This window comes from Panicum virgatum, chromosome 3N, assembly GCF_016808335.1.
Source record: "Panicum virgatum strain AP13 chromosome 3N, P.virgatum_v5, whole genome shotgun sequence".
Lineage (NCBI taxonomy): Eukaryota > Viridiplantae > Streptophyta > Magnoliopsida > Poales > Poaceae > Panicum > Panicum virgatum.
Genome location: NC_053147.1, coordinates 68,737,463 through 68,750,544, shown reverse-complemented (window position 1 = coordinate 68,750,544; position 13,082 = coordinate 68,737,463). Strand labels below are relative to the sequence as shown.

The window sequence follows — 13,082 nt, the reverse complement described above, 5'->3', positions numbered from 1 at the left end:
CATGCTATATGTCCAAAATACAGATATTTTCTCCAACATACACGTTAAAAATACACAAGCTTATATTTTCTCATAGATATTTTCTCCAACCCTTGTAGAGCAATGGAAAAGACTGCAGTACCCTAAACCCTATCCAAATGCTCTTCCCTTTCTCATCCCCAAACTCCAGAACCCAAGTGCAGGTGAGGGGGCGGCTGCAGCAGGCGACGGCACGAACAAATTTCAGACATAGACCAAATAACACATGATCCATAGTCCAAGTTGTGAAATATACTTCATAAGACTGAGAATTTACATAAGATTGTTGTGCCAAATGGACAAACATGCTTAGAAGCGTGTCTAACATCTACTGATGCTCTTATATATTGTACAGCCAATTTTTTTTCACATAATGAATCACACGCCTGGCAGCCATGAAAGAGGGGACGGGGCCGTGGTGAATCTCACGCACACGCCTGCGTGGCGGTGGAGTCGCGCCCTCCATGAGGGCCGCCCTGCTCGTTTCGCTTCCTTCACAGGCTCCTCCATCATCTTCGCTCCTCCACCGAGCGTAGAGCCGTAGAAGGCCAAGCAGCAGCCAGGAGGTGATAATGTGTTCTGATGCTCAGGGTCTCAGAGATCATGAGCAATAAGTGTCACAGATAACTAACAACTAGATCCCCCAGCCTGAACCTGAGACTGGGACGAATTTTCATTGCCGGACCTCAAGTTCACATCAACCATGTCTTCCTGCTTCGCTGAAGAGAGTGTCTCCATTCCAGGAAGTGCAGCAGCAATTTTACAGAACACGTGCTCACAAGTTTGTGATGGTCAGTGACAGGCAGAAAAATAAAGGCCTTCCCAAAGAAAAACACACTACTCTGAAAGGAGACATGTGAGCAGTTTATATTTCTGAAGCATACCTTAATGTTAAACCCAGCTTTAGCACTGGTTTCAATAAACATGACGCCAAGGTCCTTCGCGTTGCCTTCCCCTTCCTCTATCGAGACTTGCCTGTTCCATGAGATGCAACAGAATTCAGCAAGAATATAAGAGTGACACATTGAGATTCTAGTTCTAGTGACAAAAACAAGCAACAAGAAAAACACGCTTGTATACATTGAGTAAAGATACATAGCATATGCTAAGTAAATCTAGGCTTAAAGAAAGCAAAGCTTCCAGCTTTTTGCTAAATGCCAACCCAAAACATGTGCTTCAGAAGAACGCTTTTTGTACACTCCTATATTTATGGTGCAGGCAAATTACAGATTGCTATACTTATGCAGTGAGTAAGAAAGAACAATATCTTCAAATTTAGTTTCTAGGCTAAGACAATATCTTCACTAATGGCTAAGACTCACAACTTAATTTCTAGCAACAAACCCTCAATTTGAGTGTTAAACTGAACACACAAGTGAGTGTTGGTCACAACCTTGGCAACTTCGGAAACCTGTATAGACATACAAGGTTACAACAACAACAACAACATAGCCTTTTTTCCCAAGCAAGTTGGGGTAGGCTAGAGATGAAACCCGAAAGAAATAAGTTCAAGGTTCAGGCACATTGATAGCTAGTCTCCAAGCGCTCCTATCCAAAGCTATCTCTTTAGAGATGTTCCAATCCTTAAGGTCTCTCTTAACCGACTCATCCCACGTCAGTTTAGGTCTACCTCTACCCCTCTTTACATTATCGACTAGCTCAAGGATCCCATTACGCACCGGCGCCTCAGGAGGCCTTCGTTGGACATGTCCAAACCATCTCAGCCTGGAGACTAGCAAGGTTACATTATGAGATAGCTGCAATACATAATGAATCACATTTTCACTTGTATAGATGATTTATTCCTCAACTTCCCTATGGCGTTCTATGCCAATTTGGGCTGAAATGCTCCAAGTCAACCTCGTTTCTCCAAAAATGACCGTGTGTCCAGGAAATGACTTACCTACATGTGTAGCCTTCAACTATGGGCCCTGTGCAGCATTGCAGCCGAGCCTGTAAGTCTTGATGGCCTATAAATAGGAGAAAATAAACACCAAAAAGTCATGTGAGCACCGTGAACACAAAATGTAAAAAATCTGGTACTTAACTCTGAACAAAAACACTTTTCAGAACTACGATTGAAAATTGCAATAGTATACGCACCTAAAAAAATATAACAGAATATTTGCAACTATTAACGAAGGATACTCATAGACTTAAACACATTAATATTTAGTCTACATGGTTCTAAACTACTTGTTTATCAGACATTCAGATATTCAGATCTGAAGCTTTGGGTCATTCCAGGCTCGGATGCATGATGAAAGCTTACGGTATGTTCTGTCAGACCAAGCTTTAGCTGCCCTTGCTGTTAGTCTTCCAAAAGGCCCAGCAGAGGTGTTTGTCGTCATAGCAGAAACTGACCAAAGCATTTCAAGTATGTACCCCTCCTTGTCATAGCAGAAACTGACCAAAGCATTTCAAGCTATTGTTGTTGCTCATGTTGAAGAACTTTGCTATCTGCTGGAGGACACCTCTACCAGCACAGATAGTATCTTTAAAAGTTTGCTAGAGAAGTATAAAGATCCAAGTTGATTATGTTGACTATCAGTTTATAATTATAACCTTGAAGCAAACAAATATGTTTGCCTTTGCTCCAAGTGGACAAAAGTTGCCAGCAGCACTGCCTATATGAGTTCTATATTCAGAGGAAGAAAAATATTTGTGTTGGATGTGGAGAAAAGAGCCACTATATTATAGATATAGAATAATACCATCATGCTACAAGATGCATTTTCTGAACCCCCTCAATGGCAATGAATGGTATCATGAGGTAATGGAAATATAGATAGTTAATACTAATCTTTACAAACAGCAGCTAGAACCTAATAGACCATGTACTGTATCATGATGCAATCTGCAAAAACCAACTATTTAGAGCATGACAATACTCTTAGACATTTCAACATACGTAGACTGCTCGCATGATTGCACAAATCTACCTACTGATTAGTTGTGTTGGTCACATCGAAATCCTTTCATGATAAACTTTATGGACCACAGCAATTAGTAAGGTATTACTTGAAGCATCAGAACACCAATCCATATACAGCAAGCGCAACTTATTTTCTGAATGACAGGACCAATACTGGATAGCTGGCCAAAATAGTAGAAACCAATCAGACGCAGTATGCTGTTCAGTCTACACATTATAAATTGCATATTGTTTAGGCGATGATTCAGAACCGATAATCATCACAAATTCAGAACCAATACATGGGATTAGTTTCTGAATGAAAGGGCGGATTTAAATAAGCAGGCGATGGTTCAGTCTACTAATAATCAACAAAAAGCTCACTGAGACTGCCCTCTATGTGGACTTCCCAAATCATTAGATACTGAACTTGCCAAATCATTATGTACCTTGTGCAATCTACAGGTTCCAAGCACAGTCGCTAAGGGGAATTTTGAGCAATACAGAAATTTATACTTCCATTAAACAGGGGAGGGATACTGCAACCTTGCGCACCCCTAGCCTAACCGGCTAGCCCCACAAAATTTATAGTTTGTCCTTTTTGCAGTATATCAAATCAAATGCTCAGACTCCCCCTAATCTAAACACCAGATGTCTGAAGGAGCCAAGGCATCATACGAGCTCCATCTAAATTGATAATTGAATTAATTGAATGAATGATGGATCAAATAAGGTGCCACTGCTCCGATCCTCGGAGGGGGGGAGCATCGCAACCTCCATCCAATCCACGGGCCATGGCTACGAGACGGATCACGAAGGCATCAGAAACAGGCAAACAGCAGGAGATCAAATGGAGCCAAGCCACAGATTAACCATCGGCGCGCCGAGAAAACCAGCAGCTAGCCAACAGCGCGCGCATCGGACCTGAACGGATCCAGAGCGCGGGTGGGAGAACGGCAGATCCGCCCCGATTGCAGTTGCAAACAGGGCACAGGGGCAAGAGCGCCCCCGAGCGAAGCGAGGATGTGGCGGAACCGGGAGGCGGGATGCCGCACTGACCTTGGGCGGGATCGCGGCAGTAACGCGCTAACGGCGGGATCGCGGCAGTAACGCGCTAACGGCGGGCCGCGGACCAGCTGGGGAGGCCGCGGATGGGCTGCTGCGCCGCACGTTGGGGAGCCTCACATGGTCGCCTCCCCCACTCGAAGCTCGCCGCCGGCAAGCACCGTGGACGCCGCGTCGTCGCCGCACGCTCGGCGCGGGCTGCGCGCACCCCTGCGCCGTGCCGAGCCGCAGTGCCTGGCTACACCGACCGGCCTCGCCGAGCCATCTCGATTCGCTCCGACCGCAGCTCGCAGATCCCGTGCCCGCCGCAGATCCAGGCCGCCGCGCTGCTGCCCCGCTTTTGTGCTGCATCCAGGCCGCTGCGCCACCTCGCGGGCCGCGCGAGTCGCGCCGCCGGGCACATCGCTTCGCCTCCGTAGGGGGACAGTAGAGGGAGGGCCGGAGGGGAGTGGAAAGGTGGCAGGGGAGAGGGGGGACTCCAGAGAACTTTGAGAGGACGCGCCGCGACCGCTCGCGCCGCCGGGTGGAGGACGTGCCGCGGCCGCTCGCGCCGCCGGCCGGCCGTGCCGCCGGGTGAAGGATGGGAGCGGCGAGTCCCCGAGCCGTCACCCCAAGGGCCGTGCGTGGCGGCATCCCGAGGGCCGCGCGTCGGGCGGGGCGGCGTCCCGAGGGCCGCGCGTTGGGGTCGAGGGCCCCGAGCCGGCGCAGAAAGGGCCGCGAGTTGGGGCGGAGGGCGTCAAGGGAGGCTGCGCCGCGAGGGAGGAAGGGGCGTCGGGGGAGGCGGCGCTGATTTTGGCTGGACGACTAATGGGAGGGCGGGTATACGGCGAGGCGGCGCTGATTTTGGCTGGACGACTAATCGGAGGGGATTGTACGACGGGGTTGACGAAAATCCGTCTGCCACTGGTGTTGTCAAACTTTTCGTTTTACATGTGGACTAGGTTCATGCCCGTGCGTTACTACGGGTAATAAAAATATTCACAACAATACATATATTATAGGCAACAAAAAATATTATAAGTCAATTGATATCAACATGTAAGCAAAATAACAAACAATGCCAAAATACATACAATTAAGTGTATCTTCTCACTATGGAATAAGAGATAGCCTGTCCTTGACGGACCTTAATTATCCAGCTTCCCCTTAGCTATATGTGACAGCTTAAAAGTTCAGAATACATTCCTTTATCCGTATCCAATCAAATGCTAAAATGTAGACAACTAAGTGTATGCCTCCAGCTGCAGGTATAAGCTGAGTTGTTTAAACCCGCAGCTGGAAGAATAGTACAAGCACCGACAAAATTCTCTAAGAAACCTTAGAATTACAAGGAAAAAGTTTTGTCCAGAAGGGTGTGTTCTCATAGATGCCATAGTCCTGAAAGCTAAAGCTATTTAAAATAGGATCATTGGAATTGTAAAGGCAAAAGGTACATGGTACAGGAGGGCTAGGCTAAACATAAGAGTAACACACTTAGAACAACAACCCTCACACATGCACAATCAGAAAAACAAAGCACCAGAAAATAAGCAATTATGATGACATGTAGCCATAAGGAGCTTCTCATGAAAACTGTGATAAATGTTATCTAAAAGAAGTTTTGCCAGCAGGAAATACAGTTAACATGCAGCAACAAAAATCCACTATGTAGAGCAGTAAAAAAAATTCCTTACCCTCATGTAGCTACAAAACTGGGCTCCCGAACTGCCTCCCTCCCCTGATCCACGAGTGCTTAAACTCCTTGCATTGGGTGATCCACCAAAGCACAGGAGCTTAGTGTTTAGGTACATATATAGGAGCAGAAAACTCCTGCATCCTCGAACTCCATACGCAAGTAAATCTACCAATGTAATATTCATGAATCTCATGAAAGTAGCAATCCATTCATGCCGATTTTACATGAGGAACCACATACATGGGTCTGCTCAACGGTATTTTAGAACTCAAAATGCTTCTGTTCTTTTGATACCACTCAAAATGATTCTATTCGTTTTGAAAATACAGAAATAATTTGTTATGACCTGTAGCTTCTCAAAGTAGAGAGTGATCTCACCTTGTGAAATGAGAAAAAAATTTAGCATTCTTATTTTTCATAATAAACAATCTGAATGGACCAAATTTCTAAATAGAACCTGAATAATTATAATGTCGCTTGGTGTACAGTGTACTTCTATTCTCAACTGTTCAAACCAAAATGCATAGAAAACAATGCTAAGGCAATATTAATATGCTAAGCATTTCAGATTACAAAATCCCAAACCACACTGTCTCACGCTAAAGAACTTTCTAGTAAAACAATTTCAAGTAGGCTACAATTCTACAATTTGTTCAGTTTCATCTAAAAAACACTTTCTAGAGTTACAATATTCAGGTCATTGCAGCTTATCCGGCTCCTATTGTTTCTAAACTGAATGACAGGACCTTCTCTGTTGCGGACAAGTTCCCAAGCACTCAGCACAATTAAAACATAGAAAGCTAGGTGATCAATGCAGCTCATTATAAAATCAGGTTTAATCTCGAAGAACTGAGATGTAGCATATAGTCACAGATAGATGATAGTTCATAAGTAGGCATTACAAGCTTGCAACAACACCATCTCACAATGATACTTTGAGTATTATTGTTTGTTGAATAGCAAAAATAATCTGGACAAGAAAATATCTGGAGGCAGAACTCATGCCTATACAAGTGAATGAAACATAACCGTGACAAGACTATAAGTATACCTGCATAAATGGTAGCTTCACGAGCAGCAACAGCCATGTTTGAGGTGTTAGCCACAAGAGTTGTTCTATTAATGACTGATTCTTCACGTCCATCCTTCAATGTCATTGTCAACATCAACATCAACAAAGCCTTTTAATCCCAAGCAAGTTGGGGTAGGCTAGAGTTGAAACCCAACAAAGACCATTATTCATGGTTCTGGCACGTGAATCGCGGCTTTCCAAGCACTCCTATCCAAGGACAAATCTCTAGGTATACTCCAGTCTTTCAAGTCTCTTCTAATTGTTTCTTCCCATGTCAACTTCGGCCGGCCCCTGCCTCTCCTCATATTACCATCGTGCTTTAGGATACCATTGTCAATTGAGGGAAATCCATAAGGTCAGCCATCTCATTCCCTCGTTCCCAACAGCCCTCATAAACCACAGCTTCAAAATTGGAATACTGTACGAGCAAATTTGGGTCAGCAAAAGGAGTGGGGTCATCAAGACACCTAAAAGGCTAGCATATACATCAAGGCAAAAAAAAACTGGTAGCTACGAAACAGAAATAGAATAGCAGCAAGACCTTTGAAACTGCCTGACTAATGAAAGTTTTTCCACAACCAAACGCCCCAGGAATAGCACATGTCCCTCCAAGCACTGAGGGAAACAATGCATCGAGCACACGCTGAAACCAATTCACAGTAGATGTGAGATATAAAAAGATTCAATAGAGTGGAGTAGGAAAAAAATTAATGTTGTGTTTAGAACATGCAGCAATAAATAGTGGCACTAAAGAAACACCTTGGTTAGCTAGCTCCAAATACCTGTCCTGTTAAGAGAGGTGTATCAGCAGCAAGCTTTGATGCAATAGGCCTTGGTGAGCGCACAGGCCATGTCTACATAGCACAACATGATGATTATTTGGACATCTATAACTTCCATAAGTTCACTTAATAAAGGGATAATGCTTACCTGGAGCATAGTGAACTGCTTTTGATCCCTTGAAATTCCAGTTCCAAAACTGTATCCTGCATTTATAGCAATAGCGAAAAGGGGGTCAAGTAAAATTGAGCAAAATGAACAGGCAATAAAGCAGAAAATCAGTACGCCTTTGTGTGATATCTACTAACCTATTTTCCCCACTACCTGAAAAAATGTAAATTTCTCTCTCTACTCTAATTTCTAATAAGCACCAGAGAGCAAATTTCTACATACAAGATATAGGAGATATACATTCATTACAACACTCTACTGCCGCCATGTCTAGATGAAAAGCCCTGCATATTCTCCAATGTCCAAACACGCATGTTTTACATTCATTTTCAGATCAGATGCAGCAAAAAAAAAACACCAACATCTAGGGATTTAGGGATTCACGATGGGAGAAAAAAAAGAGGGCACATGGGATTAATCATGGTGGCAGTCAAAGGCGGAAGAGGTGCAGGTAGCCGTGTAGAAGTCGTCGTCGTGCTTCTGGCCCCGCTGAGCGTAGAGTGCGGCTGCGGCCGCGAGGACCATGGCGCCGGTGTTGTCAGAGGCGTGGTCCAGCTGCTCCCCACGAGGGTCCTGCTCCTACTCCCTACGCGCGGGGGATCCGGCGGGCAGGAGCAGCGGCGACGCGGGGACTTGCCGCGAGAGACGCAGGGGCGGCGTGGGGACTCGCCGGGGAGGTGCAGGGGCGGCATGGGGGCCGCTGCAGAGGGACGCGGCGGGGCCCCGCGCGGAGGGCGGAGCGAGGGGGAAGGCGGCGGGCTGCAGCAAGGGAGATGGTGCTGGGGGGTGCGGCGGGTGGAGACAGAAAGGAGGGTGGCCGGCGGCAGGGCCGATCGAGGGAGCGAGGGGGAGGGCGGCGCTGTTGTGTCGCGAGGAGAGGTAGGGGCGGCTAGGGTTGGAACCGGGGTCGGGGAGGAGTGGGAGGACAGGCGCTAACTGCGCGACGATTGCGTGCCAGAAACTTCTCCGGCGTCGCTCCCCCGGCAACCGCCACCTCCCTCGTCTCCGGCGCCGCCTCGCGGCTCTCCGCCGCCGCCAACCCTAACCAAGCTCGCCGTCGCGCCGCCACCGCCTTCTCGCCCCCGCCGCCACCACCGCGCTCACCGGGGCTCCTGCCCTACCCGGCCGAGCGACGCCTCACCTTCCGCCGGCCGAACCATCGCCGCCACGGGTCCTCCGCCGCCCCCGGCCCCCTCTTCTACGGCCGCCGGCCATTGAAAGCCTCGGCAACCCGAAACCCTAAAGGTTCGCCCCCGCCCTCCACCACCCCGGCCGCCGGCGACCTCGCCGGCGGCCGCTCCCCCCACCTCCCACCCCCGACCGACCTCCCCCACCTCCCACCCCTCACCAGCGTGCTCGTCTCCGCGAGGAAGATGAAATGGCGGCACTTCTTCTCCCTCATCCTCCTTCTGCGACGGCATCGCTCGCACTCGCGCGCGATGAATAGATTCCCCCGAGGAAACGGGCTGGGAGGGCTCAGATCGCAGGGGGGAGAGGGGATCGGGCGGCTGACGGCAGGGGCGGAGCCAGGATGTCGTTTTTTTCATCGTTAGGGGGGCCAACCATACAAATTTCTATAAAAATTTAATCAAAATTTAAATTTGTAATGTAAATTTGGGGGGATCGGGGGCCAGGCCCCTGTCCGCCCCCCCTCTCTCCGCCCCTGGCTGACGGACTCCCGTGGCTGGACGAAAGCGGCGGGGGGCTCCCGTCGCAATCGGGCGACGTACGACACGGCGACGCGCTTATACAATTTTTAGGAGTAGAGAAGAGATCTTAAAAAATTGGTTTAGTATAGATATGGAATAACTCGAGGTTCGGGGACACGAGGATCCCAAAACCGACGAGGGCAACTTCCCGAAAGACGCCTGAAGCTCCAGAGTAGAATCAAGGTGTGTTTAGTTGGTGAAATAAAAATTTTTGGATGCTATATCAAATATTTTAAAAAACTAATTTTAAAACTCACCTGAAAACCGTGAGACAAATCTTTTGAGGCCTTTGACTGCATTATTGTCATATGTGGGTTACTGTAGCACTTATAGCTAATCATGCACTAATTAGACTCAAAAAATTTGTTTCGTCGTGTACATCCAAACTGTATAATTAGTTTTATTTTTTAATTATATTTAATGCTCCATGCATGTGTCCAAAAGGGAATGCAAAAAATTTGGGTGAAAATTTTTGGTAACTAAACAAGCTCTCAATCATTCACCTGGGACTGGCAGACTGAAATCCTGAAACCCAACCACTGGCTGAGACATCATTCCCGGAAGACGTACGTTGATCGATTGTTGGCAGGATCACGATCTCCTCCTAAACAAATCGCTGTCTCCGACCACCTCTCCAGACAAGAAGATCTCTAACCGATCGACTACGTGCCACGGATCTCCAACCAACTTCTCGGTTTCCTTATATGTGCGACTGGTGTGGCCACTGGCCACGCGTGAAGATATCATCAGAACATTGGTCGGCTATAGAAACACATCGACACGACGACAGGAACTGACTGGTATCAAGTGTGATTGATCGAGGTCGAGGCGACATGCCCAGACAGGCAAGGAAAGCCGCAGCGTTCGTCGCCATGGCCAAACCCACGAGGTCCTCGTGAGACACACTTTTCAGAATGTGTGTTCACGACTCCGCGTACGGAACTACCATCACAATGTGGGGTTCAGGTCTGGGATTGTACAAGCTCATCCTGATCTGCTCTGATTTTCGGAGTTGTTTCGGCGAGAGAGACGAGCATCCATCCAACTACGCAGCGTCACGGCCTGCGTGACCACCAGTTTCTGTCGCTGTCATCGAGCAAGCTGACCTGGTAGTAAGGATGTGAAACGGATAGCAGGTATCCGAATTATTCGATATCCGTATCCATTTAAACATCAATAGATATCCATATCTGTATTTGAATTTAATGTAGTAGTAAAGTGGATATATCCGAATCCGATTTTCATTGATTTTCTCTATCCGATTCAACATCCGTATTCGACAATATCCGACACTATTCGTATCCGTTTTCATTCAAACACTACTTAAAAAATTATATTTATTTCTCACCACCCATATTTACTTTTAAATATTCTTATTTTATCTTCAAATTACTTCTATATTTTTTATTTATATATAATAAAATTATTTATATATTTATTGCAATACATTTTTATTTCTAATTTTATTTTCACGTATTTATTTATTAACATATTTATTGATATATAAATTATTTTTAACTAACTATCTTTAATATATTATTATACTTTAGTTTGTATATGTATAACTATTTTATAATCTAAAACTACTAATATAGAAAATAGCTACACGTTAGCTCGTATATCAAGTCAATATCCGAATTAGAATCCGAATCCGAGACATCCGTTTCGCATTCGTATCCGAGAATATTCGAATTCGTATCCGTATTCGATTTAGAATGTGAAAAAAATGGTATCTGAATCTGATTCCATGCGAATCCAATCCATTTTCATCGTTACCTGGTAGACCAATCGAACTTCAGAAACTCTGCACATACAGGAACAGGGCAAACAGCTTTTCTCTTGTCATTTCACTTCTTATTATTCGGATTCAAGAAGGAATGCAATTACAAATGTTCAGGCAAAAAGAAACCAGGAATTTGTGTACACTTGCTTGTTTGTGTCTTCTCGTGGCGCTAATTTACAACCAAACAGCAAACTAAATGAAAAAAATCTGCAAGGTTCCCTCGGTTTTGTGGGAATCTGGCTGAACTCCGGACCGGACGCTGCTGCTACCTCCGATCACTCCCATGGCCACTTGCCTGAGCTGCAGCGTCCGGTGCTCTCTCCACCGAGGTGAAGAACACGGCGCACAGCACGGTGAGCGCCACCGCCGGGACCTTCCCGGCCACGAGCCCGGCAAGGATGACTGGCACGAACGCGGCCATCGGCAATGCAGCCGCTCGTCGACGGTGGCACCCCTCGTCGGTGACCGCTTCCCGCGGTGGCGCCGTCTCCTCGGCGAGGGCAGCAGCTACTACAGCGGGCTCGCGGGCGCTGACCTCGCCGGCGCAAGTGCGGGAGTCCTTGCCCTCCTTGGGTCTCTTGCCGTTCTGCAGCTTCTTGGCGAGCAGCTTCCGCAGCGATCTCCTCTTCTCCTTCCCCCTGTTCGGGCTGGTGGAGTCCGAATCGTTGCCGGCGAGGCCGGTCGTGTCGGCGGCGCAGAGGGAGGAGACCTCGCTCCCCGTGTCCGACGCGGCGCAGCTCGGCCTGGGCGACTCCGCCTCCCGAATCGGCGAGACGAGGCCGCGGCCGCGCGAATCCGGCCACAGCCGCCGGCGGGAGGCGGGGGACCTGACGGCCTCGATCCAGAACAGCGCCACCGACGCGAGCGTGGCCGCGGCCACAAGCTGCTTGCTCCAGATCACCAGCAGCGCGAGCGCCACCGCCAGGAGCTCCGGCCGGATGGTAAAGCCCGCGCCTTTGGGGCGTGCCGGTGCCGGCACGGCCGCGGCCTGAGGCACCGAAAGCTCGTGCGTTTGCTTGGGCGCCGGCTCGGCGGAGGCGAGCACCGGTGGTGCGGGGGCGGGGGCTGCGCGGTGGCGCCTCCGGGGCTTCTTGAGGCGGCCATGGTTCTTGACGACGAGGTCGGCGAGGGAGGTCGGGAAGCCGGTCTGGACGGGGAGCGGCCCCGCGCGGGCCCGCGGGCGGAGGGAGGCGAGGAGGCGGCGCAGGCGGCCGCCGGCGGAGGGGCGCTTCAGCGGGCTGGTGGTTGGCATCGCCGGCCGACGCCGGCGAGCATAGGAGGCGCTGGTGAGCGTGCGAGGGAGACAAGGAAGCGGCGTTGGGAGGAAAGGAAATGGCGATGGCTTTTGGAGGTTTCGGTTGGGGTGTTTAAAAGGTGCGCGTTTTTTGGTTGATTCCCTTGGAGTTTGTGAGAGCCCGGTGAAGAAATCAAGGAGGCTGCCTGCATCTTGTTTTTTCTTTTCCTGAAGAAAAATATTCCTTTTATTATGGCACTGTACTAGCAAATGGAAAGATGATTTATCAGTGGTCATGTGAAGAAAAGAGGTGAGAATGGGAGTATATGGATTTAGTTTGAACATTTTTTTCTGCTGAATTATAGGTGAAAGATAGAGATTTTGTGTAGGGTAGTAATAATGTATGTCATTCTATCATGTCCCTCATATCGTTTGGTTACATGCTATAATGTGGTTGTGATGTTGTGTTAAATCACATTCGCCTAATTAATCCACAGCAATCATCCGTAGATTATTCTTTTTTTTTGAGCAAATCCGTAGATTACTCTGCTACATAAGTAAATTGAGTGGACTAACTAATTCACAGTGACGATCATTATTCAGAATGTCGTGACTTGTTCCGCCTTTCGCTCTTCATCGTGGAGTTCCGCCGTTCGCTCTT

General features: G+C 48.0%; 2 protein-coding genes across 2 annotated transcripts; both read right to left on the bottom strand.

The window, feature by feature from the left end:
• Positions 1 to 252: 252 nt before the first annotated feature.
• Positions 253 to 9,131, bottom strand: LOC120667032. Its single transcript, XM_039947040.1, has 8 exons — positions 9,044 to 9,131; positions 7,675 to 7,730; positions 7,527 to 7,598; positions 7,286 to 7,387; positions 7,073 to 7,162; positions 6,724 to 6,826; positions 1,922 to 1,988; positions 253 to 993 (listed from the first exon to the last, which is right to left on the bottom strand). Exons 1-8 carry the CDS (start codon positions 9,114 to 9,116, stop codon positions 711 to 713), a joined length of 846 nt encoding a protein of 281 aa, XP_039802974.1. The 5' UTR covers positions 9,117 to 9,131; the 3' UTR covers positions 253 to 710.
• Positions 9,132 to 11,236: 2,105 nt separating this feature from the next.
• On the bottom strand, positions 11,237 to 12,577 carry LOC120667031. Its single transcript, XM_039947039.1, has one exon. It carries the CDS (start codon positions 12,437 to 12,439, stop codon positions 11,453 to 11,455), a length of 987 nt encoding a protein of 328 aa, XP_039802973.1. The 5' UTR covers positions 12,440 to 12,577; the 3' UTR covers positions 11,237 to 11,452.
• Between the last annotated feature and the right edge of the window lie 505 nt (positions 12,578 to 13,082).